At 37.6% G+C, this 24,659-nt stretch overlaps 1 protein-coding gene across 1 annotated transcript; it reads left to right on the top strand.

Annotated features, from left to right (window-relative positions):
• The first annotated feature begins 9,042 nt into the window (after positions 1-9,042).
• Positions 9,043-24,029, top strand: LOC132266395 (nicastrin). The gene is made up of 16 exons (XM_059767246.1): positions 9,043-9,368; positions 10,733-10,852; positions 10,969-11,083; positions 12,529-12,611; positions 12,705-12,781; positions 15,015-15,092; positions 15,789-15,860; positions 15,970-16,043; positions 16,979-17,102; positions 17,259-17,330; positions 18,070-18,189; positions 19,104-19,175; positions 20,007-20,144; positions 21,931-22,015; positions 22,123-22,564; positions 23,403-24,029. The coding sequence occupies exons 1-16, from the start codon at positions 9,305-9,307 to the stop codon at positions 23,665-23,667; spliced, it is 2,001 nt and encodes a 666-aa protein (XP_059623229.1). The 5' UTR covers positions 9,043-9,304; the 3' UTR covers positions 23,668-24,029.
• Positions 24,030-24,659: the final 630 nt, after the last annotated feature.

The raw sequence follows: 24,659 nt of genomic DNA, 5'->3' as shown, positions 1-24,659 counted from the left end.
CATAGAAGCAGGGGTAACAGCTGCACTTCGGAATCGGCCTCAGGTACAGCCGGCACCGCAACCAGCACCGGTTGTTCAGGTTGATATTTGGGAGAAGGCCAGGAGTTCTTTTACAAAGGGGAGCCCACCTGAGTTCACATGCTCCACCGATGCAAGAACAGCTCACTAGTGGAAACAGGACATCGAGTGACATCTTCGCTTGGTTCAGTGCACGGAGGTTCAAAAGCATATGCTTGCTACATTCAAGCTAGTGGGGGATGCACTGCAGTGGTGGGAGTCAGTTACCACTGCAGAGGAGAGGATGGCATTGACTTACGATCAGTTCAGTGCATGCTTTGATGAAAAGTATTTTCCTTATGCAGTCAGGGAGGCCATGAAGACTGAATTTCTCAATCTGTAACAGGAAAACATGACAGTGGCAGAGTATGAGCAGCAGTTCACACGCTTGTCTCTTTTTGCACCAGAAGAGGTGGATACAGAAGAGAAGAAGCGCAACAGTTTCGTCAAGGGACTGATGTGGTCTATCAAGAGAGCTATTACAGGTAGTCCAGCCTGTACTACCTATGCTCAGGTGGTAGATGCCGCTCTACAGCAGTATCAGTTGACCGTGGACATCAGACAGGCCAAGGGTGAGAAGCGGGGTGACAGAGACTCTACTAACCAGTCAGCTGAGAAAGAGAATGGGAACGGACGCCAACAGAACGACAAGGGCAAGTTCCAGGGACAACAGCCTTGGAAGAAGCACAAGGGTGGATCAGATGCTCCCAAGGATGTGGCACCTATTCAGAGTCAACAGAATGGGGGACCGCAGGCAGGATAGGGTCAGCCACAGGCTAACCGACAGAGGAGGCCATTTGGTACTTTCCAGGGTAGTTGTTATACTTGTGGAGAGTATGGTCACACTTCCAAGCAGTGTCCTATAACAAGACAAGGATAGAGACAGGGACATGGACAGCATGTGCAGCAGGGGCAGAGGGCGTCAGTGCCTTTACCAGCTCCATAGGTTCCTCGGATTCAGGGACAGACTTATCCGGCATTACCGGCACCGCCACAGCCTCAGGGACAGGCACCGCAGCAGTTACATTATGGCAGGGTGTACAACCCTAAGCCACATGATATGCAGACACCTCAGGCTGTTGAGGGTAAGTTTCCTATACATGGTTTTCATGGACGTGTTTTATTTGATACGGGTGCTACACACTCATTTGTAGCTAGAACTTTTGTTGTTTTATCTGGGATGAGGACGAGGGTATGCACTAGACCTCAGGGTATTTCTACACCATTGGGCGATACAGCTATTATACATGAGAGTGATGGGCCTGTGACATTAGATATTGGCAGACTCAGATTTCTAGCCAATCTATTGGTCCTGGACATGCACACTTATGATGTGATACATGGGATGGATTGGTTGTCTCACTACCATGCCCAAGTTAATTATTTTGATAGGTCTATTGTGTTTACCATACCTGGTTAGGACATGTATGTTGTCGCTATGCCGCGTACTAGTGGAGTCACTAGCACCTATTTGTTTCATGTGGAGGAGGAAACGGAGGAGGGGACTACTGTATCATTGGATAACATACCGATTGTACAAAATTTCCCGGATGTATTGGATTTAATGAACAGTGCCTTTTGGGCTTATTTGGATCAGTTTATCATTGTCTTTATTAATGATATCTTGATCTATTCTAGGTCTGAGGACGACCATGCTAGATATCTTCGCATAGTCTTGCAGACGCTTCGTGAGCACCAGTTATATGCCAAGTTCGAGAAATGTGAATTTTGGCAGCGGAAGGTGAAATTTCTGGGTCACGTGATGTCAGAAAAGGGGATAGCAGTGGATCCGGCCAAGGTTTCAGCGGTGGTTGAGTGGGGACAGCCTACATCACCTACTGAGATTCGGAGTTTCCTCGGTCTGGCAAGATATTATAGGAGATTCATCCAGGGGTTCTCCAAGATAATAGGACCACTTACTCATCTGACTAGGAAGGGTGTACAGTTCGTATGGGATGAGCACTATCAGAAAGCTTTTGATAAGCTGAAGATTAAGTTGACTTCTGCACCGGTTTTGTCTACTCCACAGAGCGGGATAGAGTATCTTATCTACACAGATGCTTCGTTGCAGGGTCATGGATGTGTTTTGATACAGGAGGAGCGACCGATTTCTTATGGATCTCGGAAGCTTAAGCCTCATGAGCTTAATTATCCAACACGTGATTTGGAATTGGTAGCTGTGGTCTTTGCCTTACGCATTTGGAGGCATTATCTGTTGGGTGAGTCCTTCAGGTTATTTCGTGATCACAAGAGTCTGCAGTACTTGTTCACTCAGTGGGAGCTGAATATGAGACAGCGTGGATGGTTGGAGTTTGTGAAAGACTATCACTTTTCCATACAATATCATCCAGGGAAAGCGAATGTGGTGGGGGATGCACTCAGTCGCCGACATGTCGGTAGTCTTTCTGCTCTATTCACTACTGAGTGGAATACTTTGAAGAATGTAGATGAGTTGTCAGACGCTTTTATGGCTTGCATGGTGGTTATACCTTCCATCATTTGTAAGGTTTTACAAGCACAACTCACCGATCAGCAGTGTGTCGACAAGGTCGCAGAGATAGCTTCCGGAGAGGTTCCATTCTACTATGTTGGGGCAGATAGATGTTTGCGGTACAAGGGAAGTTAGTGGTACCTTCTGCTGATGATTTGAGGAAGGATGTGATGACTGAGACTCACCACTCTGAGTTCTCTGTTCATCCAAGAGGCGATAAGATGTATAAGGATATGAAGCAGCAGTTTTGGTGGACAGGTATGAAGAGGGACATTGCTATTTTTGTCTCACGAAGTAGTACTTGTCAGATGGTTAAGATTGATCATCAGAGGCTGCCAGGAGCTCTACAGTCATTGCCGATACTGGAGTGGAAATGGGAGAGCATTTTTATAGACTTTGTGGAAGGGTTGCCAAATTCCTTCAAAGATCACAACTCCATTTGGGTTATTGTAGACAGACTGACGAAATCAGGTCATTTATTGCCTATTCGCACTGACTTCACTTTAGAGCAGTTGGCGAGGCTTTACATTTCAGAGATTGTGAAGCTACATGGTATTCCATTGTTTATTATATCGGACAGGGATTCGAGCTTTGTATCTGGATTCTGGAAGAGTTTTCAGCAGACTTTGGGTACAGAGTTGCATCTTAGCACTGCTTATCATCCTCAGACTGATGGACAGACTTAGCGGGTGAATCAGATTATGGAAGATATGCTTCGGTCGTGTGTACTTGATTTCAAGGGCCACTGGGAGGATTACTTACCGCTTGTAGAGTTTGCTTATAACAATAGTTTACAGAAGACTATTGGGATGACACCATTTGAAGCGTTATGCGGCCGACCGCGTCGATCGCCTGTTTGCTGGATGGAGGTTGGTGAGAGCAGATTCTTGGGTCCTGAGTTTATCAAGGATACTTCTGAGAAGATAGCTCTTATTCGAGATCGCATGCGCATTACCCAGAGTAGGCAAAAGAGTTATGCTGATCGTCACACTCGTGCTTTGGAGTTTAAGGTTGGGGATCAGGTTCTTCTCAAAGTCTCACCTATGAAGGGTGTTATGTGCTTTGGGAAGAAAGGGAAGTTGTCTCCACGATTTGTTGGTCTATTCATGATTACGGATCGAGTGGGAGCTGTGGCTTATCGGTTGGCACTTCCGGATCACTTGGATCGCGTACACAACGTATTCCATGTCTCCATGTTGTGGAAATTTCTGCGAGATGAGGATCGGTATCAGCATATCGATGAAGGGGAGATTGAGTTGCAGCCAGATGCAACTTATTTGCAGCCACCATGTCGTATTGTCGATCGGCGGGATCAAATCTTTCGTAATAAGGTTATTCCTTTGGTACGTGTTCAGTGGAGTCATCACAATGCAGCTGAGTCCACTTGGGAATGGGGAGATGTCATTCGCTCGCAATTTCCTGAAATATTGGAAGAAGGTAAGAGCGAATTCCGAGGACGGAATTCCTTTTGTTAGGGGGGAAGAATGGAATACCCCTGATTTCAAAAGGATAGTCCTGGTATTTATTAAATTGTTTAAATTGCATTTATTTTTATTTAATTGTTTATTTGTTTTTTTTTATTTATTTAACTGGCCTTTTGTTTCTATTTGTATTAATTGTTGACGTGATCATGTGTTAATTGTAATTGTTTTCATTGTGGTGATTTAATGGTCTTTAATTATTTACTTGTTTTAATTGAATTGATTTAATTATAGATAATTATTTAACTGATGTAATTTAGTTGTTTTAATTGAATTAAGTTAATTAAATTTAATTGTTTTTAACGTGACTATATGGAGGCACACATATAGTTATATTAGGGTATTATTTACACGGATGTAGACGATTTAGGGTTGGTTTTGTATTAGAATTAGGGTTGTGTTGAAGCCTATAAATACAGTATTATACGTTGGTTTAGGGTTACAAAACAAAACCCTATTCACTGATACTTATACCGTGAGATAGAGAGATACAAATAGTGGAAACTAGGACGTTATCGGAGAGGTTCAAGGATACACTGGACGGAGTGCTTCTGGGTTGAACCAAGAGCACCTGAGGTGTAGAACAGGAGTCTCAGACGTGGACAGAAGTTTCGAAGACAGTGGTTTAGAGTTTCAAAACTGAAACTCAAGGCAAGTCACTATTCTATTCCTCCCCTTTAATTCGTGTTCTGTGCATGCTAGTTAGACTCCAAGGATTTAAATAAAGGTTAAAACGGTGGTAAACAAACATAATAACATGTTTTATGCATATCAGAATATTTATTTAACCTCGTGAATTAATTACTTTGCATAATCGTTGAGTTTTCTGGTACTTGTTTCTTATGAGGTTTATGATTAAGCGTTGTTTTAATTGAGATTAGTAATACAGTTGGATGCCTTGTAATTAATTTGGGACTGAGTTTGAACTCTAGAACAAGTGCTTAGAACAGTCTTTAATTGTACTAAAGTAATCTGCATTAAGTTTGTGATGATTTGTTTAAAAGGTTTCTAACGGTGGTTCTGTAAGCGTGGTTTTAAAACTTGGGTTGCTATGCATGTTTATATTGGATCTCAGTGGTTTAAATTTATCTAGGAGTAAGATTGAACCTAGAAGAAGAATTAAAACATATTACAGAGGCTCTGTTAGTCACCAGAGTTGGAGACGACAAACAAAAACGGGCGACGGCTCTCAAAGGAAGAGAGCCGGCTCACCAAAAGAGGGAGCCGGCTCTAGGGCTTGAGGAGCCGGCTCCACAAGGGTGTAGATCCGGCTCTATAAGGGGTAGAGCCGGCTCCACATGAAGTGGAGGCGGCTCCACTAAGGGGGGAGCAGGCTCCGATGTTCTGGAGGCGGCTCCAACCTCTTCTCTCTTCAGTTTTCGTGTTCTGGGTTTGGGTTTGGCCTGTAGGGAGTTTTCTAAATTATTCCAGAGGCTGTGGATGGTTTATACAACTGTTCCAGAGATGTAAAAAGGATTAGGAAGTATGTTAGTATTAGTATTGAAGCATGAGACAACCTACGGTTACATAATACACTGGTAGGTGGAAGGTTGAATAATTAACTTAAGTTGCTTACTGTTTTAGCAAATTGGTTTCTTTGCATGATCTTAAATTGGAAATCATGTCTCAGCTGTTTTATAGGCATATATTATTTATTCTGGAAAAAAATAAGTATGCTTAAATGGAAATTAATTGATGTTTTAATTATACTGTATATTGCATCAAGTTATGGTACTGCTTGGAGGAGTTGTATGCGTAGTCCTACTTTATGAATTTGAAGGACTGGAATAGAGTTTCTGAATCTTATATTGGATGTATATTTTAATCATAAACATATTAGACTGTATGTATGTTTTTCTGGGGTATGGTTGATGACTATCTATTACTGTGTTGTCAACTGTATTAATTGGAGGATGGTATGTACCGGTATGGGACGGTGACATACTAGGTATGGACTAGTTCAAACACTAAATCCTGCCTAATTTGGATTAAGGTACGGATTAACCATATAGGTTAAGTCTATTACCTACTTGTGTCAGGTCAACAAAATAGTTGGATGACTTAATATGGTTTCAGGACAGATGATTATACATATACTAGACCATTACACAGATGGATGGTATTTTGTATTAGGAGGAGTACGGACTTTATATATTTATTATATGGTACCATGGTATGAGCTTGAGTCTCAAGATCATGGTTAGGGCGCGTATATCGCCTAGGATGGATAACTAGACATAGGTGTTGTTCCCTGGTAGGTCTAGGTACACATGACCACATTATTATGCGATTTGCATGGTATCTCTAGTCAGGCTGAGACAGATCTACTGGACTAGTGAGCGTCCTATAGTATGTACTATATATATACATATGGACTACTCTAGATATTGTTGAGTCTTCCTAGGATGTATCTGCATATCGGATTACTGTTTGGATCGTAGTAGAATAGGACTTGCATGTGGGCCTGACCCACTCTTTTATTTTTCAGGTGTTCGTCAGTTCCAGGGTTAGAGCTTGGACGTGCAGAGCAGATACATACACTCATTCGTCCGATTATGTAGGAATCTTTACTATGTTTACCTTTAGTTTCTTTTTCGGATGTTTTAGTTTCTTTTGGGATTTTTAATAAAGGGTCCACAGGATGGATTCCCGAGTTGTAACTTATGGAGTTTTGGAGTTTGGATTTAATAGATTTCATTAATTATAGTTTGAGGATTTCAATTAGTATTCTTCCAGCTTATTATTATTATTTATTTCATCTTGTATTCTTGTGTTCGGTTACATATTAATTGTTTGATATCCCTTGGGTTTCGGCCTGGGCCTGATCAACCCGTGTCTCGGATCCGAGTGGTATTGCAGTAAGGAGGTCTGAGTAAGAAGGAACGTCGTTCAGAACGTACTTCTTCAAGTAATTATCCTTATCCCTACAAACACTGTAGCTCAAGTCATCATAAGGAATGCTTAAGGAACGGCACAAGAAAGTACAAAAGCGAGGAACACAAATTTCGCAGGGACAATCGTTTTGATGTGTTTTGAATTTCTTATATGAAGAGACAGAACACACGCCAAAGGCGCTCGGGATTGGATAATCCTCTGCAACTGGAGAAGACCAGGCCCCCCTAACCCTATTATGTTATTTCTCCAACCCTTTTCAGACTTGATTGTGTCTTCACATATGGACATCTTTTCAATCGGGTAGAGGTGGTGAATGGTTCCTAAAGTTGGATCTTACTAACCTTGTAACAGAGAAGAAGATCTATGATATCAAGATCCAGACCTCTGTCACGAGTCAGTAGTAGCAGAATGAATAGGATCTTAAAAAAATTTGGATTTACCTGCAGAGGGGAGATCCCTAGTTTGTTGAAAACATAGTTAAAGAAAGGATGCAAAGGGAACCTAATGATATTCAATTGAAGATGGGTAAACAAGACTTCGCCGAGAAGAAGGCCAGCACTAGTCCTGATATCCACATCTTTAGGGCAGTTTCTAATTTCTATATCGACAGGGAGATAAAGTTCATGCGAAGAACATCTAGATCTACAGGCATGGCAAAGATGAATGGGGATTTTAAGGGAGAAAAAGAGAGCTTCCAAAAGAAAAAGGCAAACAAAACTAACCTCAAAGGGAGAAAACGTCAAAGAGTACTACAAGATCGCTGGAAAAAGGAGCTTTCGTAGAGGCTCGCCGGAGGAGATTTGATTTGATTTAAAAAAAAAAAGCAAGCGAAGATTTGGCTAACAGTGATGCAAGATGGAGACAGTAAAAAAGGATTGAGGGAACGCCTCTGATACTTATAAGGACAGGTGGGCCCGAAGACCGAAGCATCAGGAAAACGAGGAGTTTCTTTAGAATCTCGAAGCATCAGTTTTAGATCTAACCATCCATTTTCCCACGAGATCTTCTTGAGCCGTCAACATCATGATTGGCCGCCGATAATAATTACCCCCTTATTTATTAGGGGGTAATTATGGGGGCAATTGAGGATGTCAAAGATGGATTGGACCAGACCCGACCCGCGAGTAGATCATCAGGTTGAATGGTAGGTCCGAGCCCAAGCAAAAAGGGTTTCATAATGAGCCCAACACCCACGAAAGAGGGATCGGACCGAACAGTTGAACTCAGCCCATAATGCAACACTGTGAGTTAGGCCTAACGTCTGAGACTTACATAATGAAGTCAGGCCCAAAAGGAAGAAAGCCCAAGAATAAGAGTCCTATGTAATAAGTTGGTTAGAACATTTATAATGGTCTATAAATAGACAATACGAGTAGAGAGAATGTGAGGTTTTTTGAGTTTTCATTCTGTTGAAGTGTAAGAATTCTAGAGAGAGAAAGGTGATTGAATTTCTTGCATCTTCAGAAACACTTCAAGGATACGTGTTTTCATTCCTTTTCTCGGATTATAAATAAATAATTGGGTTAAAATCATAAAACCTTCACAATTTTCAAATTTTGATCATAAAATCACAATCTATTTAAAAAAACTCTTAAACTTTTAAAAAGTGATTACAAGGCCCCAGTATTGTGTCCGGCCTATTTAACTTTACCATTTAATATTAAATTAAAAATTAAAAATAATTATTTTTAATTACAAAAATACCATTTTATCTTCTTTTTCACCCCTCTCCCTCTAATGCTCTCCCCCCCTCTCTCTAAACCATAATTTTTGTAATTTTTAAAAATAATTTTTAATTTTTAATTTTTAATTTAATATAAGGTTAAAATTATCATTTCATAAACTGATTAATGGATTGGGGTTCATGTGATCACTTTTCAAAAGTGTAGAAGTGAAAGATGTTGGAGTTTTATGATGAAAATTTTAAAATAAGATGTTGGAGTTTTATGATGAAAATTTTAAAATAAGGGATTTTATTTTATTTTTATTTTTATTTTTATTTTTTTGTTATGATTTTAACCCAAAATAATTATGATTGAAAAAATACTACATAGAACCCCGAGTTAGTACGCAGTAGCCAGTAATATGCAAAGAAAAGTACTGACCCATTTCAGCAACCGGTAACCGGGATACATCTGGATTCCGGATTGCCATTATTTGAGTGCAGTGATGAGGATGTGAGGGTTTTTTTTCTGGATGTGAAAGAGTTCGAAACCTCCTTAAAACTCTTCCCACTAGCCGGTCACCGGTAAAATTCAACTAATCGCAGAAAAATCAGAGACAAGAACAGACGGAGTTTTCTTTCCCAAAGCTGCGAGGTCGTCGATGACGTAGGGTTCATACTTTCTCTCTCATCACACCAATCCATTCGTCTTCTCCGATGACCATGAAGCTTTCCTACTTTCTCCTATGCTTCATGGCTTGGCTTCATCTCTCTTTCTCAGGTGAGTGAACTGTGTACCCTACCCTGTTTGGTCGCCGAGAAAATGGAAACGGAGTCTCATGATTAATTTGAATTTAGCGTTTTCTGAAAAAGAGAAATTAAACTAAATTGAGACGCCAACTTCTTGTAGGGCTTCCATTATATCCTCTTTTTTCTCGGCAACCAAACTGAATCTGGATTGAATTGTCATGTGAAAAAGCTATGCTGAATTACACATGTGCAGTTTATTAGGAGTCATTGTATCATGTCATTTGCTTTTAAATTACTGTTGTTGTTATTATTGTTACTCTTATTTTAATTGTTTATTAGTTGCAACATAAGTGTGAAAAATAAAATTTTGCATTCAGCAAGTGATTATTGGGTAATCGCTACTATTTCATCAGAACAACCATAATCCTTGATGCCTACTACTGTGACATGGTAAACCGAGTTCGAAAATTTCACATCATTTTTCTAGCAAAGCATGAAACTACAATCTTAAAGTGTCGTGAATCACACACGGTGTGAGGTTTTTTTAATCAGTAAAATTTGCTTGAGCACTTTGTTGCTTGGCTTGGTTCGTAGTAAAATGGTATTCTATTGTTTTCATAATCTGAGTACAGAAAACCATTCTCAGAGTGATGATTTATTTACAATGTAATGAAGCCTCTAGGACTATCGAGAGGGCTACATGGATGTTTGTATGATTCAAGGCTCAGTAGCCTCAGGGGATCCTAAGATATATAAATAACACATATTGCTATTGGTAGTGTCTGATTTGGATGTCTAACTTCCGGTGCACGAATTACGTGCAAGTCACTGCTCAAAACAAGTTATCTTATGGACAATGGGTTTTCCTCCATTCTCAATTCTCAACTATATCGTTGGAGTATCCAACTAGTATTGAGTATGCAAAATTTGGGCCTACTATCAGTCTCTTCCATAATTCCGTTGGGCAAGCCTGTTATAGTCTGGTCAATCACTGGTCACTAGGTGTATAGGAGCATTAAGCATATTCTAGAACGGAATCATGGGAAGTAATGCTTGATCAATTTTACCAACTCAAAACTCCAATTAGAATTCCTTTAATGCTTAATAACTTATATTAGCTCTATAACTAATCCGTTGTGTACCCTGGTGTTCCTGACTATACACTCATTCCTGTTCTGTAAGTGGCTTCATCTGTATATATTGGTACAAAGTTTAACATTCAAGCTTGGGGTTGTGGACACATGGTTCTGTATCGTGTAACTATACCAACTTAGTTTTTCAAATATAACATTTCTTCAATGTTTGTTCGCAATCATGTATAACTTTCACTGAACCCTTTCTTTGAAACACTAGTATTTCTCTACCTTATTTTACCATGTGTTTTGATTTGGTCAGCTTCAGAAGAGTTGAACTCGTTTGAGTCAGTTCCTGATCTTGAGAAGTCAATGTACATGGTTGTTGACGGATATCCTTGTGTACGACTACTCAACCTTTCTGGCGAAATTGGTTGTTCAAGTAGGTAGTCAAGTATTTTTCCTCTTTGTATATTTCATGGAATTAAAATTTATGACTACTGAATATTCAATTCAATATAATTGCCCTTATTTAGATTTTTTAATTGGTACCCTTAGATCCTGGCCGTGAGAAGGTTGTTGCTCCAATAGTAAGATTCAAGAATGCTGATGAGTTGGTTCGTTTATCTGCAATATTGGTATCATTGGATGAATTCGAGGACTTCTTTCTTAGGTGTGTTTATTGCTTTATTTTATTAATTTGTTAGCAAATAAATTGATCATTTTCCATATTTCATACTTTGTAGTTTACTTTGCATTGTATTGTATACGCACTGGACTCTCCAACATACGTTGTACATCTAATGTTTTTACACGATATGGTGGTTATTATCATGGGTATGTAAATGTTGCTGATTGCCGTGTAGAGGTTTGTGATTTTACCTCTGAACTCTAGAGGTTATATATGCATTCAAGTCAAGGGGAGGTTTTTGTCCAGCCTGGCTATCTGAACCAGGAAAACATAGTCACAATCTATTCCTGGTCAAACTCTCGTTTAGAGTTTGGCAAATGTAACCTAAAACTACTGTATATGCAACAACTCTCTGTAAGAAGCATTTTCTCTCTTGACAAGAGTCATGCGTTCTCCTTGTTGACCGTTGGACTAAAAGATTTATTAAAAGATTCATTGAACTTTTTAGAAATTTCATAAACTGTCTCAATCGAGTGATTGATAGAGAGAGCTTGAGACTCTTAATAGCCTTACTATTTCCCAAAAGCTGAGGGTTCTATTATCAACCAGGTATAAGCTTAAGTTTCTTATATCCCAAGGTTTTTCTTTCCCTTTCCACCCCCATCTTTTGGTGTGAAAAAAGAAAGAGAATTTGACACAAATTATCAAAAAAAAAAAAAATTTTGATAAGTAAAGATTTTTTAAAGAAGTGTTCAAAAGGGGAACACATCCCTTAGAAAATACCCAAGGCCTAATAGGGCCTCTAAACTTTCAGAGAGTTAAAAAGGGGAACGCATACCTCAGACACAAATTATCCCAAAATTTAGCGCATCATATCAAGTAAAACCTATGGAACAAATAGGAGAAATGAGTGGTAGAGATGTTTTTGGAACTTTATTGTTGAGTGAGTAGTCTCTTGCATGGGGCTGGCCAAGCTGGGATCTGCTTACTACAATGCATGCTCTCTAACATAGCAAAATAAAAAAAATAAATAAAAAAATGAGGAAAGAAGGGGGGGAGGGGGATTGTGCCATTTCGTTGAATGATTTTCTATATTTGACTTCTTTAATGGGCAGATTGCGTTTGTACTTCTGTTTGTAAGACCAGAAAATTGATTTTTTATGAGGTAGGGCATGGCTGAAAATGCCTTAAGTGAAAGTTGCTGAATGTTTCAAGGTCGTTTTGGAAAATGTGATTTCCTTCTGACTTCCTTCTATTTAACAGTTTTTATCCTCTTATTGTTGTCCATAAAAAAGGACAGTTCTATTTATTATTATTATTTAAATAAAAAAGTACACATCTTTCATGATTACATTTTTCCATCCAGTGGAACTAATTCTATGTGTCGTTTGATATGTAACATGGATGATGCTTTTAGAAAGTAAAATATTTATTGTTCTCATACCATATATTGTTAATGATGTTCAATAATTATTTTTCTTTTCCAGAGCAACAAATGATTCAAATTTTGCTAAGAATGTAGGTGGTGTTTTAATTGAATCTGGAACTGAAATCCAAAAGCAGTTAAAAGGTGAGAAATAAAGTTCCATGATTATCAAAGCTGTGTCTAGCTAGTGTCTGTTTGCTGTCAAATGATTAACAATAACATTTCTCTGCTTTGTAGGATTTTCTCCAGCTGAAAAGTTTCCACAAGCTGAATTCTCTCCTTATCAAAACATTAGTTACAAATGGAACCCAGTTGTATGTTATAATTTCAGTCTCTTAAATTTTGTGTAATTGGGTACATATTTTATTAGATAGAATTTATGTTGCTCTCCTTTATATATTTATTTATTTTATTTTATATTTGACAATGAATATTGTCTTAAATCTTACAAGAATGGGGTATGTGCATGGGATGTGAAGCAAACTGAACTACATTCCTTCTAACAAAAGAAGAAAGGAGGACCTAACAACGTAACTGGGAAGGATCCCAAAAAAAAAAAGAAAAAATGAGCAGGACTTTTTTTAAATCTTGAATGGGGATATAGATGTTGTTCAAGAAAGGAGGATGCTGAGCTTTTAGTTTGTTGGGTTAAGTACTTTATGTATGTTTTGGATGCTTTTCTTTGCGGCCCCTTTTCTTGTCTTGGATTTAACCGAGTCCTCGTCCTCGTCCATCATTTATGTTCTACTCATATGTTGTACATTTTCTAGTTTCTCTGGGAGAGAGGGAGGGAGATGATGCGAAGGTTATTCTATGGGGCTCCAGCAATTATGCATCATTATTGCAGGAGATTCTTCATTATTTATTGGTTAGATGAGACACGAGATGTAGGCCTTGGTGTGAAAAGGCTTTTGAGCTATGAGATTTGGGACTGACTTGGCCTTAGGCGGGTAGAGAGTGAGGATAAAGCTCTTAAGTCTTAACTGCTTAAGAAGGAAATAATTTTCTCAGGAGATTTGTGCCTCCCTTTTCTTTGGGTGATGTTTATTTATTTATTTTTTATATATATTTCTTTGTGCTCTAGTTCTTTTCTCATTTGTTATGAACAAAACCTCTTCCTTTGACCTCGAAGGCAGAGAAATAGAGGAAAGTAGGGATAAAAAGATGGATCCCACTATTGCTATTTGTTGCTGCATGATAAATTTCCTGATTAAGTGGGGTTTGGTGAACCACATCGTCAGCTCCTTTTATTTTGAAGGATTTTTTCATTATCAATATTACCTTTAATAATCTTTTAGATCAGATATGTTTTAGTAACTTAGGCTTATTTGTCGTGTTAGTTGGTGTCTGGTTGTTATTGTAAAAAAGTAGTAGGTGTCTGGTCATGTACTGAGTCGGTTTTATTCTTGTTTAGAATTGGTTGAGGTTCAGCTAGTTAGGAAAGTCTATTGGTCAGAAGTTTTTGAATCTGAAAGCTTGTGCTTTGTTTTGATTACACTTATACATAAGGAAGACTTTTAGAAAAATTATACATTTTAAATTTTTTTTTTTTATTTTAATTATGAAATAGCTATATATATATATAAATATAAATTATAGGAAACATTATATAGATTAAAGCACCAGAGTTGGAGAGTGCTCGAGATATACCAAACAAGCCAAATTATCTACAAAATCTAATGCATGTATAGATTTTGGAAACTTTCTAGAAAAAATCTGATAATAAAAAAATTTACATGACATGTTCCAATCCATGTGATGGATGATGGATCATAACATCTTCAGAAGTTCTACAACTTCTTTCTCCCCACGCACTCCACATTAAACAGAGAGACATTGCCTGCCAAGCTGCCCGAATTCTTCTGTTTTACTGAATCCCCAAGCCAACGAGCAAGTAACTCTCTTAGCAATCCTGGCATAACCCAATCAACACCAAATAAAGATAACAGCATGCATTACAATCACCAGGCTATCTCTCGACGAAGAAGAAACTGGTACATTCCTCCGTTTTTTAGTCCAAAAAGCACACATGCATTAGCATCGAGAATTGATCAAAGAATTAGACTTACAAAGTAGGCATCATGTTCCCCAAAATCAATCAGTCAGTCACAGTCAGTCTACAAGCCAGAGCTCGATATGTCAAATAAATTGCTCCACACAGAGTTATTTGTCAGATGTGAATCGCCTCTCCTTTTGCCTTGACTTATGCTGCTCATTATGAGCCAACCCTTACCATGTCTTAAAGTCATTACAGTATGATGTTGTTAAGCATGGATGTAAAGCTTCATTTTGACTGGCATTTAATTATATTAGTAGTCAGATTAGCCGGCTGGTATTTGGATTCATTCACCAAAGAGTTGTTACTTCCATAGATCGGTTGATGACAATATGATTATTCTTGGACCTTAGTTTGTAAGTTTGTTCACTGCAAATCCTCATTCTATCTTTAGACGGTAAAATAACTTCTTGATAATACCATACGGATGTTGATTTCGGATTCTCATGTTCTGTTGGAAAAGCTAAAGCATACCCACATGCCAATTGCAGGGATCTGGACTTATGTGGAACGCGTACAATTATCCAGTATTCTTACTTTCTCCGAGTGGCACATCGACCCTGCAAGAGGTAGTCAGCGTTGGAATGTTTCTCACATTACGGCTAGTTCAATAATGATATACTTTTTTTTTGTCTTCCATGGTGATTATTTTTTTTTTTTTTTTTTGTGAAGTGTAAATTGTTATCCACTTTAGAGAAGTAATGTTATCATGATACCAGTTGACAAAAATGTTGTACACTTTTTTGCATGAATTCATGTTGAGTGAACTTCTCAGAACGACCCTACAGTTTGACTGGGGCATCTTATTTGGTTTTAGTTTTATTCTGGTAAACTGGCACTGGTGTCATAGTGTTGGAATAGAGTGAAGGACCAGATAGATCAGCAAGAGTTTATTATTCTATAGGGTTACTTGATCTAATTATTCCTAGCTGTATTTTTGTTTAAATAGTGCATGTGAAGTTTGTTGATGCTTTTACCAAATTACAAGAGTTTCTGTAAGCAATCCTTCAAATGAAGGGACACTTTGTATCTGTAGCGACCTGAAAAAGGAAATTACCCAATGTATGCCCCACTTACGTGGGGCGGTGAGAGTGGAAGATTAGAAACATTCCTACCTTATTATTCTGCACAGAGTGGCTTTATTTTTCAATTTATATCTTTATTAGATAAATTGTATGGATTTCTGTGGAGAGATTGCCCTTTTGACTGCAATATTGGTTCCTTGGTTCAAGTTGTATTTTTAATGCTATTACTCATACGTACAGCTTGCCATAAAAAATGAGAAGAACAAGGAAGCTTATACTGCAGATGTTGCTGAATTCGATCTGGTGATGCAGGTAAAAGATTATGTTGTTCAAGTTACATTTGATGATAATTTTAAGTAATTCTTTACATGGTTTACATGATTTATTGTTTAGTGATGAATAGTGCACATATTTTTATTAGACAACAAAAGCTGGAACACATGATTCAGAATCCTGTTTGAAAGAAGAAACTTGTCTTCCACTAGGTGGATACAGGTAAGATTTCTTGGAATTTTCTATTCACGTGGGGTTTTTAATTTAGTTTCCTAATTATTTTTATTTGGAGTTAGTAGATGTTGGGTAGTAAATTAGTAATAACACCATAAATGTGGTGATTCATCCCAATTATTGAGGGCAAGCTACATGATTTCTGCTGTGCCATTCCAGATGCTGTTTCTAATTGTAGTGATGAATATGTGCAATAATTTTGTTGAAGACTGCCCATGCTATTTTACAATCAGTAGGTGACATCTTCAAACTTTTGTCTATTAGCCCTAACCTGGGGATGTAGCCTTTTTCAATAATGTGAGGATGACTTCTTGTGTTCATAATCAAAATTTTCATAGTTTTTTTTTTTTTTTTTTTCACCCATCATGTTTCTGCAAGTAGCTTCCTTAGATTTAATGTTGTGGTTTATACAGGGACGGAGAGAATCATTCCTGGAAAAATAAATGCACATTTTTTTCCCCTTTTAAGAAAGATGTAATGCCCTATGGACTGGTCATCAGCTAAGCTTATTGTGCTGTTTTTGGTATGCAGGAATGGAATGGAATGCCCCATTCCAACCATTCTTTTGTTTGGTAGGAAAATTAAAGTGGGAATGACCATTCCCTTGGACTGAAAATTCATTCCAAAGATGAAAACTCATTCCACATCTCAACCTATGGAATGGCCATTCCATTCCCAAGTAATATTTTAAAAAGAAAAATCACGTTACAAAAAAACTCACATTCCAAGTCCAAAAAAAACCACCACCGCCGCCTCCACTGCCTTCCACCACCCCCACCATTGTCACTGCCACCTCCGCTGCCTTCCACTTAGTGTTGTACATTGCTTATGAATTGGCTATATAAATTTGATACATAGAGGATTAGAGGGCGTTTCACATCAATGTATAACTATAACTTCATTTATCTTAAATACAAGGACAGTGTTTGGTCGGCACTTCCGCCAATTAATAGTTCAGCGTCCAAGCCTATCATATTAACAGTGGCATCTATGGATTGTGCTTCCTTTTTCCGTGACAAATGCCTTGGTGCAGATTCCCCTATATCTGTAAGTTATTTTCATTTTATTTATTTATTTGTTTTTGTATTTTGTTTTTGTTTTGTTTTAATGTGAATTATCTCATTGTAGAAGACATTGTTTTTTTCTGTAATGTCTTTTCGACGTTGAATTAATGCAGAAAATTATGTTTAAACCACTGTTTAGGGAATGATATCATTGCTGGCGGCAGTTGATGCTCTTTCTCACGTTGATGGTTTGGGTGACTTAAGTAAACAGGTGTGTATGAGAGTATTGCTCCTCGGGTTTTACATAGTTGTTGAGGTATGCATGAGATTAGTGCTGCTTAGGTTTTACATAATTGTTGACAAGTTGCTTATACTCTAGAGTTACTTCATTTAAAGGGCAAGTTTTTTTTAAATTGACTCTCCGTATATGTGTTCCACATCTTTTAACATTTTGGCCTCCCTTACTCTTTTGTCAGTTCTTTGATTTTTTTTTTTTTTTTTTTTCCTCTTAATTAATCCTGAACAATCCTGAACTGGGATGTTTAGGTCAAGGGGTTAACATGAAATATTTCTGTTCAATCTATTTCAGCTTAGGGGTTTCTGTTTTACTCTGTGGTTATAGTCCTTTTCTTTCTCTTTTATTTCGCATGAATATAGTCCTGTTTGTACTTTTTGTATGTTCTCTGCCATGCCCATAATTAGAGAAGTTTTATTCATACTTGCTCAAATGCCATTGTTAATCTCCTGTTTTTTCTTGTTGAAGTGAGCATGTGTTGTTTGTTATTTGTTATTTGTAAGTATTTCATATGATTGGTATGGTTAATAGATCTCCTGCTATTTTTTTAGTATATATTTATATATACATCTTCAGAACGTTTTGTTTCACCGGCTATCCAATAATTTTGCTTACTTTTTGTTCTTCTAACATATCCATGATCTGCTTGTGGCTTTTATATCTTCTGAAATTGTTGTTCAGATGATAATTCTACCCACCATATTCTTTACTGCAGCTTGCTTTTGCGGTGTTCACTGGAGAGGCTTGGGGTTACCTTGGTAGCAGGAGATTTCTACTTGAACTTGATAGGAATTCAGATGCATTTAATGGCCTTAACGAAACATTGATTCAGACGGTATTCTTCTCCTCTTGGCAGAGACAAGCTCATTATATAATTGCTGTGGGGTTTGTTATTTGTCTTGTAGCATCGTAATTTGATTTGAATTCGTTGGATGCTAATATTTTCTTGCATGACTTTTTGTAAAAGGATTAGTCCTATAATGGATAGAGGGTAAGTATTACCACATGTTTAGAAGTGCCTTATATCGGGCTATGTGGCAGTACTACAGGGGCTAAAATGCTACGTGGTGACTTGCTGCTATGTTTATGCTTCTCAATTTTCAAGCTCCTCAACTGTTATCACCCATGTTACATGGACTCTTCAAAAGTAGGTGAAGTGCCTGTGTTGGACACACAATACTCGGACATGAGTATGAGATGTTTCTGAGACTTTTGGCTGAACATGCACCTAAAAAATATATCCCATAATTCAATTTTATTATATTATAAAAATATTTTATTACTGTTTCAAAATGATTGAACTGCTTATATTATACACTATGTTGCAGAAAGGCATTATTTTACTCAAAAATAAAAATATTAGATTATTTGAATAATTAGCAGTGTCTTCTGTCCTCTGTTGAGGATTTGATACATACGACCCGCAAATACATACCCGCTCCCGGCACACACATCCGAGTCCATATAACATAGGTATCACTAGTAACTTTTCAATAGTTGGACATATGCTAATAATCACATGTGATTTTCTTGTTATGTGCACTTTGGTTTCCAGTTACATTAGACTGTTGAATATCTTATAACTTATTTAGAGCTTGGTGATTGTTGTTTTTATAAAGTTGTTGGAGTGTGCAGATTGTTGCTGTGTTTGATGATTTTGTGTCTGAGCACATTTGGAGCCTGCTCTTTCAATTCTATATAAAGGTGTTAAAATTTGCTTACTTATTTTACTTGGATAATTTTTTGTAGGTTGTGGAAGTTGGATCTGTAGGGAAGGACTTTAGTCAGGGGGTCAAAACCTTTTTTGCTCATACAACTGGGGTGAGAATCATTTGTTCTTGGAGCTGAATTATACATTCCTTTACATGATTTATGCAATTCCTCTTCAACAGCTTGCACTTGGAATCATGTTATTCTCATTTCATATTCTCGTCAATAATATGATTGCTAATGAATCAGAGATGTGCAATGTGTGTGATACAGTGGTGCTGATGTTGGTGAAGGTAAAAATTAATGGTGATAGTGGTGGTGATTGTCAGTTTGCTGTTATGGTGGTGATATGCTGTTATTTTAGTGACTCACTGGTGAGGAGCCCAGAGATGCTTGTGATGTGTGGTGCTGGCGGTGGCGGCAGTTGTAAGGGAATTAATGGTGGTAGGGTGGTTAGTCATAATTTCTGAAAATTGTTATTAGGGATCTTAATGTTTGAAAGGGGAATAAAGAAGTTCCTAAACACTTGGGTTTAAGTTCTAATTAGAGAAAGCTTTTGGTGCTCCACAATGAGTATTGCGATTTTTTTTTTTTTTTGGGTTATATATCCAAGGAAAACAAAGCTGGTATTCAGTAATTTTTATTTTTATTTTTTTTTATTTTTCTTTTTTCTTTTGGGTCTTCAATTCAGGTATTGATGAACTTATCAAAACTAGTTTTTGCGTTTATATGACAGTTTGGCTGCCTAAGCATTTTGATTGTCCTTTAAGTAGTATCACTTTAACCATAAATCTAGATTTAGTACGACTGCACGAGTCATATTCGATATGTATTTATATTTCATTTTGGTTTGTTTAATTTCTACATGGTGCTACAAATTGAATTAGTATTCGTTTTCAGCACGACTTTGTGGCGTAATTCTTTTCTGGATTATTCTTGTAGGTTTCATCCAATAATGAAACATTGAATGCTTTATATCGTGCTCAAGATTCACTTCAATCTAAAGGCATTAATATCTCAATGGCAAATGTATCAAATCCTGGTATACCTCCATCGTCGCTAATGACATTTCTGATGAAGGTATGAACAACGCTAATGGAGTTCCTGTGTGTGTGTATTTTTCTGTCCATAGTTTGATTTTTCTTTCCCCCTTTAGCACCATCCATAACATGATATACCCCTCTTCCCTTGTTCTTTTCTATTTCTTTATTTCAGCCCCTTGATAATTTTTGACAGTTCAATTATCCAATCTAGCTTTTATTGCCTCTTGAAAGTTTTCCATTCCGAGAATTTCATACCATTCTTTATCTTTGATGCTTTGTTTTTAGTTGAAGAAAAGATCAAATACTACTCAGTGTGATTGATCTTTTCTTGATTACTTGATTTAAATGTTTCACTCTGGGTTTATTATATTGAAACAGGGTTCATAAGTTGTTCTTGTCTCCTATGCTTCCTGCTCCAAAGCTCCTTATTACTGATTTTTCACCTTCAATTAGGGTGCCTTTTTTTGTTTTCTTCTTATTTTTGGGGAAAGTTGGGGGGTTGGTTCAGTGTGTGGTGCAATGGCAAAAGCATAAAGTTGACAAGCTTGAGGATGCAAGTTGGGTCCAGGAGTAGTGACTTTGGAAAAATTGTAGCAAAAATAAGGTCTGTCTCTTCTGTTTCCCACCCAACACCTTACATAATTGGGACCAGTGATGACCTTTATAGAAGAGAAAATAATCATACCAGTTATTGATAGACACAAGTGGTTTGCTTTTGGATATACAAACAATTTGTTGGATTGAAGATCTTAAACTTGATAGCATAATAGTTGACACCTTCTTGATTGACATGACTAATGAATACGGAGTAATTTTTTTATGATGACTAATTTTGCTTTCACACCTCAACTATTCCTTTCTCATTGAATGGAATATGGTCTTTTGTGTGTTGCATGGACTCGGTTACATGTTGGGTGCTATATGCAAGAGAGTTTATCAAATCCTCAAACCAAAGAAATGGACATGGCTATGTAGTCATGTTTTTCAATATATATATATATATATATATATATATATTTACTTCATAATGCAGAATGGTGTTTCAACGTAACATAGTGTGTTCAAGATGGGCACTTCACTCATTTTGAACGGATAATGTAATAAGAGAAATTGGTATCAAATATGCTTTTAAGGTGCATGTCCAAGCAGATATCGAACACATATTTCATAATGTCCAAGCAGACATCGAACACATATTTCATACCAATGCCCAAGTGTTGTGTGCCCTACATGGATTCTTACACACACCTAGAAGAGCCCATGTAAAATAGGGTCTTACTTTTATGAAATTGATTCCATACATTTGGCAAACACGGCTGAAAAGTCCAGTGGTCATTGTTCTGTTGACATTAGTGCCGTTAAGTTTTTCTTTGGAGTGGATGTCTGTGCAAAAGATTGGAATTGGATCCATGCAGCTTACGCGTAGGTAACAAGACTTATATAACGATGGGGTGATAAATAAATAATTATAATGTCAACCCTGAACCAACAAAAGCAGATAGACTAATTATGTCATCAGTGTGATTAATTACAATGATGCCCCTGCTGAAAGAGTTTAGCAGTTCTTTTTCTTCTTTCTTTCTCTCTCTCTTTTTATTTTTTGCTTATTTATTTTTTTGGAGCTTTCTCAAATGGAAGAATAATGTCTCTTCGGGTTTTTTTTTTTTTAATGCAGTGTTCTTAAAAGTTGGTGACAGGAAAATGCAAAACAAAAAGTGTGCAATATCATCTTAAGAAATAATTTAACCAAAATCTGGACTGCAAAACCAGACCTGGCAACATTGTGTAGCTAACTTGTATGTTTTAAACTTATTCCTTAACAGAATTCTAAGACTTCTGGGGTTGTCTTAGAAGATTTTGATACTGCCTTCACCAACAAATTCTACAATAGTCACCTTGATGATCTGTGTGAGTTGATCTAAATTCTCGACTCTCTTATTTTTAGAAATCCATCTAAGAATGTACAGTATTTCAAGGCTTTTTATTATTTTCTCATTCAATTGTTGTTTATGCAGCTAATATTAACTCTTCAGCCATAGTGGCAGCCGCCTCCCTTGTTGCCCGAACGCTTTACATTCTTGCCAGTGACAATAAGAATCTAAGTTCTTCATCTCTAAGTGGTATTAATATAAATGCCTCTTTGGTTGAAGAACTTTTGGGTTGTCTATTGAACTGTAAACCAGGTTTATCGTGCGGGCTGGTGACAGACTATATTTCACCCACCAGTATCTGCCCAAGTCATTATGTTGGTGTCCTCCTCGGGGAACCTTCTTTCACACCTTATTCTGGATATGTTGGTGACGTTTCAAGGTTTTTGTGGAATTTTCTGGCTGACAAAACATCTATTCCATCAAAGAGTTCTACTTCTGCTTGCCCACATAATTGTAGCAACCAAGGTGAATTGTGCATTAGAACAGAGACTGATGGCAAGGGATTTTGTGTTGTCTCCACAACCAGGTACCTTCCTAGTAATGTGATTTTAATTGAATCAAACAGTATTGCAATTCATACCCTGAATACCATGGATTTCTCCGATTGCATTGCGGATTGCAATGGGGCATTTTTTGATGTATGTATAACATTTCCATCCTTGCCTCTGTCCTACTGGGTCCTGACCATCTTCCCTTCCTAGTCACGGATAAGACTACCACCCCCCCACTTTGCACTTACAGTAGCTTTGACCCTCGACCTTTTACTTTGGAAGGTGAAGAAGTACTACTATGCTATACCCCTTGGTAGTCTCCATGCATTGCACCCGGTTACTATTTTCTAATATACCACGAGGTGGTCTGATCCACTTACTGTCCCGTCAACCCTATCGATGTTTGTGCAAAGAAAACAAACAATGTATTATTATTTCCATGGCCCAAGCTAAATACTCCGTAATGGAGTTTTAGAACACTTGCCATCTTCTGGCTAAATACTGTTGTCTATATGCCAACCCTATTCAAATTGTCTGATTGGGAAGTTCGTTAACCTGCTTGTTGCCATGCAGTAGTCCACTTCTTTGGACGATAATGGGTAGGTTTGCAAATATGAGGAGATACATCCTGCTTGGATGCCAATATGTCTCATTATTGTTCTCTTTTTTGACGTCCATTGAATCGCATCGGCTTGTTTGTTGATGTGCATGCAATATGCTTGACTGCCCTCCCAGCCAATCTGATGAGTGACATAGTTCTAGGAATGGATCTAGTACATATAAGTTTTAGCTTATTTTTCCATTATTAATTTTTTTTTCCCCTTTCTTCCTAGATTTTTTTGTTGACTTGCATGACATAAATAATCATTTCAGGTATGTCCCGGCATATTCAACCCGGTTGGAGTTTGAATCTGAAACTTGGAAGTTGTTGCCCGCTAACGCTTCTGATCCCATGGAGCTGGTGGACCATGTTTGGACAGAGAGCAATTGGGGCCGGATTGGGCTTCGGGTCTACACTGTCCAGGATACAGCTTATGACCGCATGATCTTGGTGGTTGGTCTCAGTTTCACGGTGCTGGCTTACCTTGCTATAGTACTTACCAGAGCCTACATCACAAAGGCCCTGAAGCAGGATTGACATAAATTTCCGTCGGGGTAATATTTTTTGGTGAGAGCTTTGAGCACAGCCGATATGCTAGGCTCCTGCAATTCCTTCCTGATGTTGCTAGACTTCTGGGTGAAATTTGGAAATGTACCCATATGAGAACAATGGGATACAATCATACATGGGTGAAAAGAAAGCCAAAAATCGACTGGACTGTTTCCATTGATCGAAAAACACTCGAATTTTTGTACACTTGCAGGGATGCTGCATTATTCGAGTTGCATCCTTGTTCATTCCTTAGTAATTTATTGGAATTGATGTTATTGAAGTTGATATTGTTGTACCATACAGGTTTCTGAAATTTTTGATCATGAATGGAAATTCATCTCACTTAATTTTCTCTTGGTTTCAAACACAAAGTCGATATCTACCTAGAAAAGAATAGCAAAGTGGTTTCTCTAGGAATTGAACTGTACTTGTGTCCTCACCATTGTCCATTAGAGTTAGTATTATACTCTTGACATCAATCACTATGTCCGTCGTGGTGTGATAGTAACCTATGTTCACGATTGGGATCCGGCGAAAGTTTTTATTATGTGTAAAATCGGAGATTACAAATTTTCAGTCTCTCACTCTGTTTCTGTACGAATTTCAAGGTCTTTTTCATTCTCCACTTCAGACCCTAAATGCCCTTATGTACTGAATTACAGGAGAATAATTAGGTTGCATGACCCATGAAAAAAAAATGGGTCAAAATTTTGGTAGACTTGGGCCCGCACAAAGTTAGGCATATATCACAATATCACAGTAAAGATGCATCTAGAAGGCACATATGACTAGGATTGGTGACATTCACCTCTCAATGCCAATTTTATTAGAGTATATTATCATTTATTTTCTGTGAATATTTTATGGAAACAAAATGTAAGAAATTACTTTCTTTATCAGTTCCAATTGTCGTTTACATAGTTCCTCTTCAAATAATCATCACATACTAAACTTGTAGAAAAACAGTGTCATCTCAA

The sequence above is a fragment of the Cornus florida genome, unplaced genomic scaffold (genome assembly GCF_030987335.1).
Source record: "Cornus florida cultivar Cherokee Brave unplaced genomic scaffold, ASM3098733v1 CherokeeBrave_3.0.0_Hap2_Chr07, whole genome shotgun sequence".
NCBI lineage: Eukaryota > Viridiplantae > Streptophyta > Magnoliopsida > Cornales > Cornaceae > Cornus > Cornus florida.
Note: the sequence above shows the minus strand (reverse complement) of the source record. Positions and strands in the feature narration are given on the sequence as shown.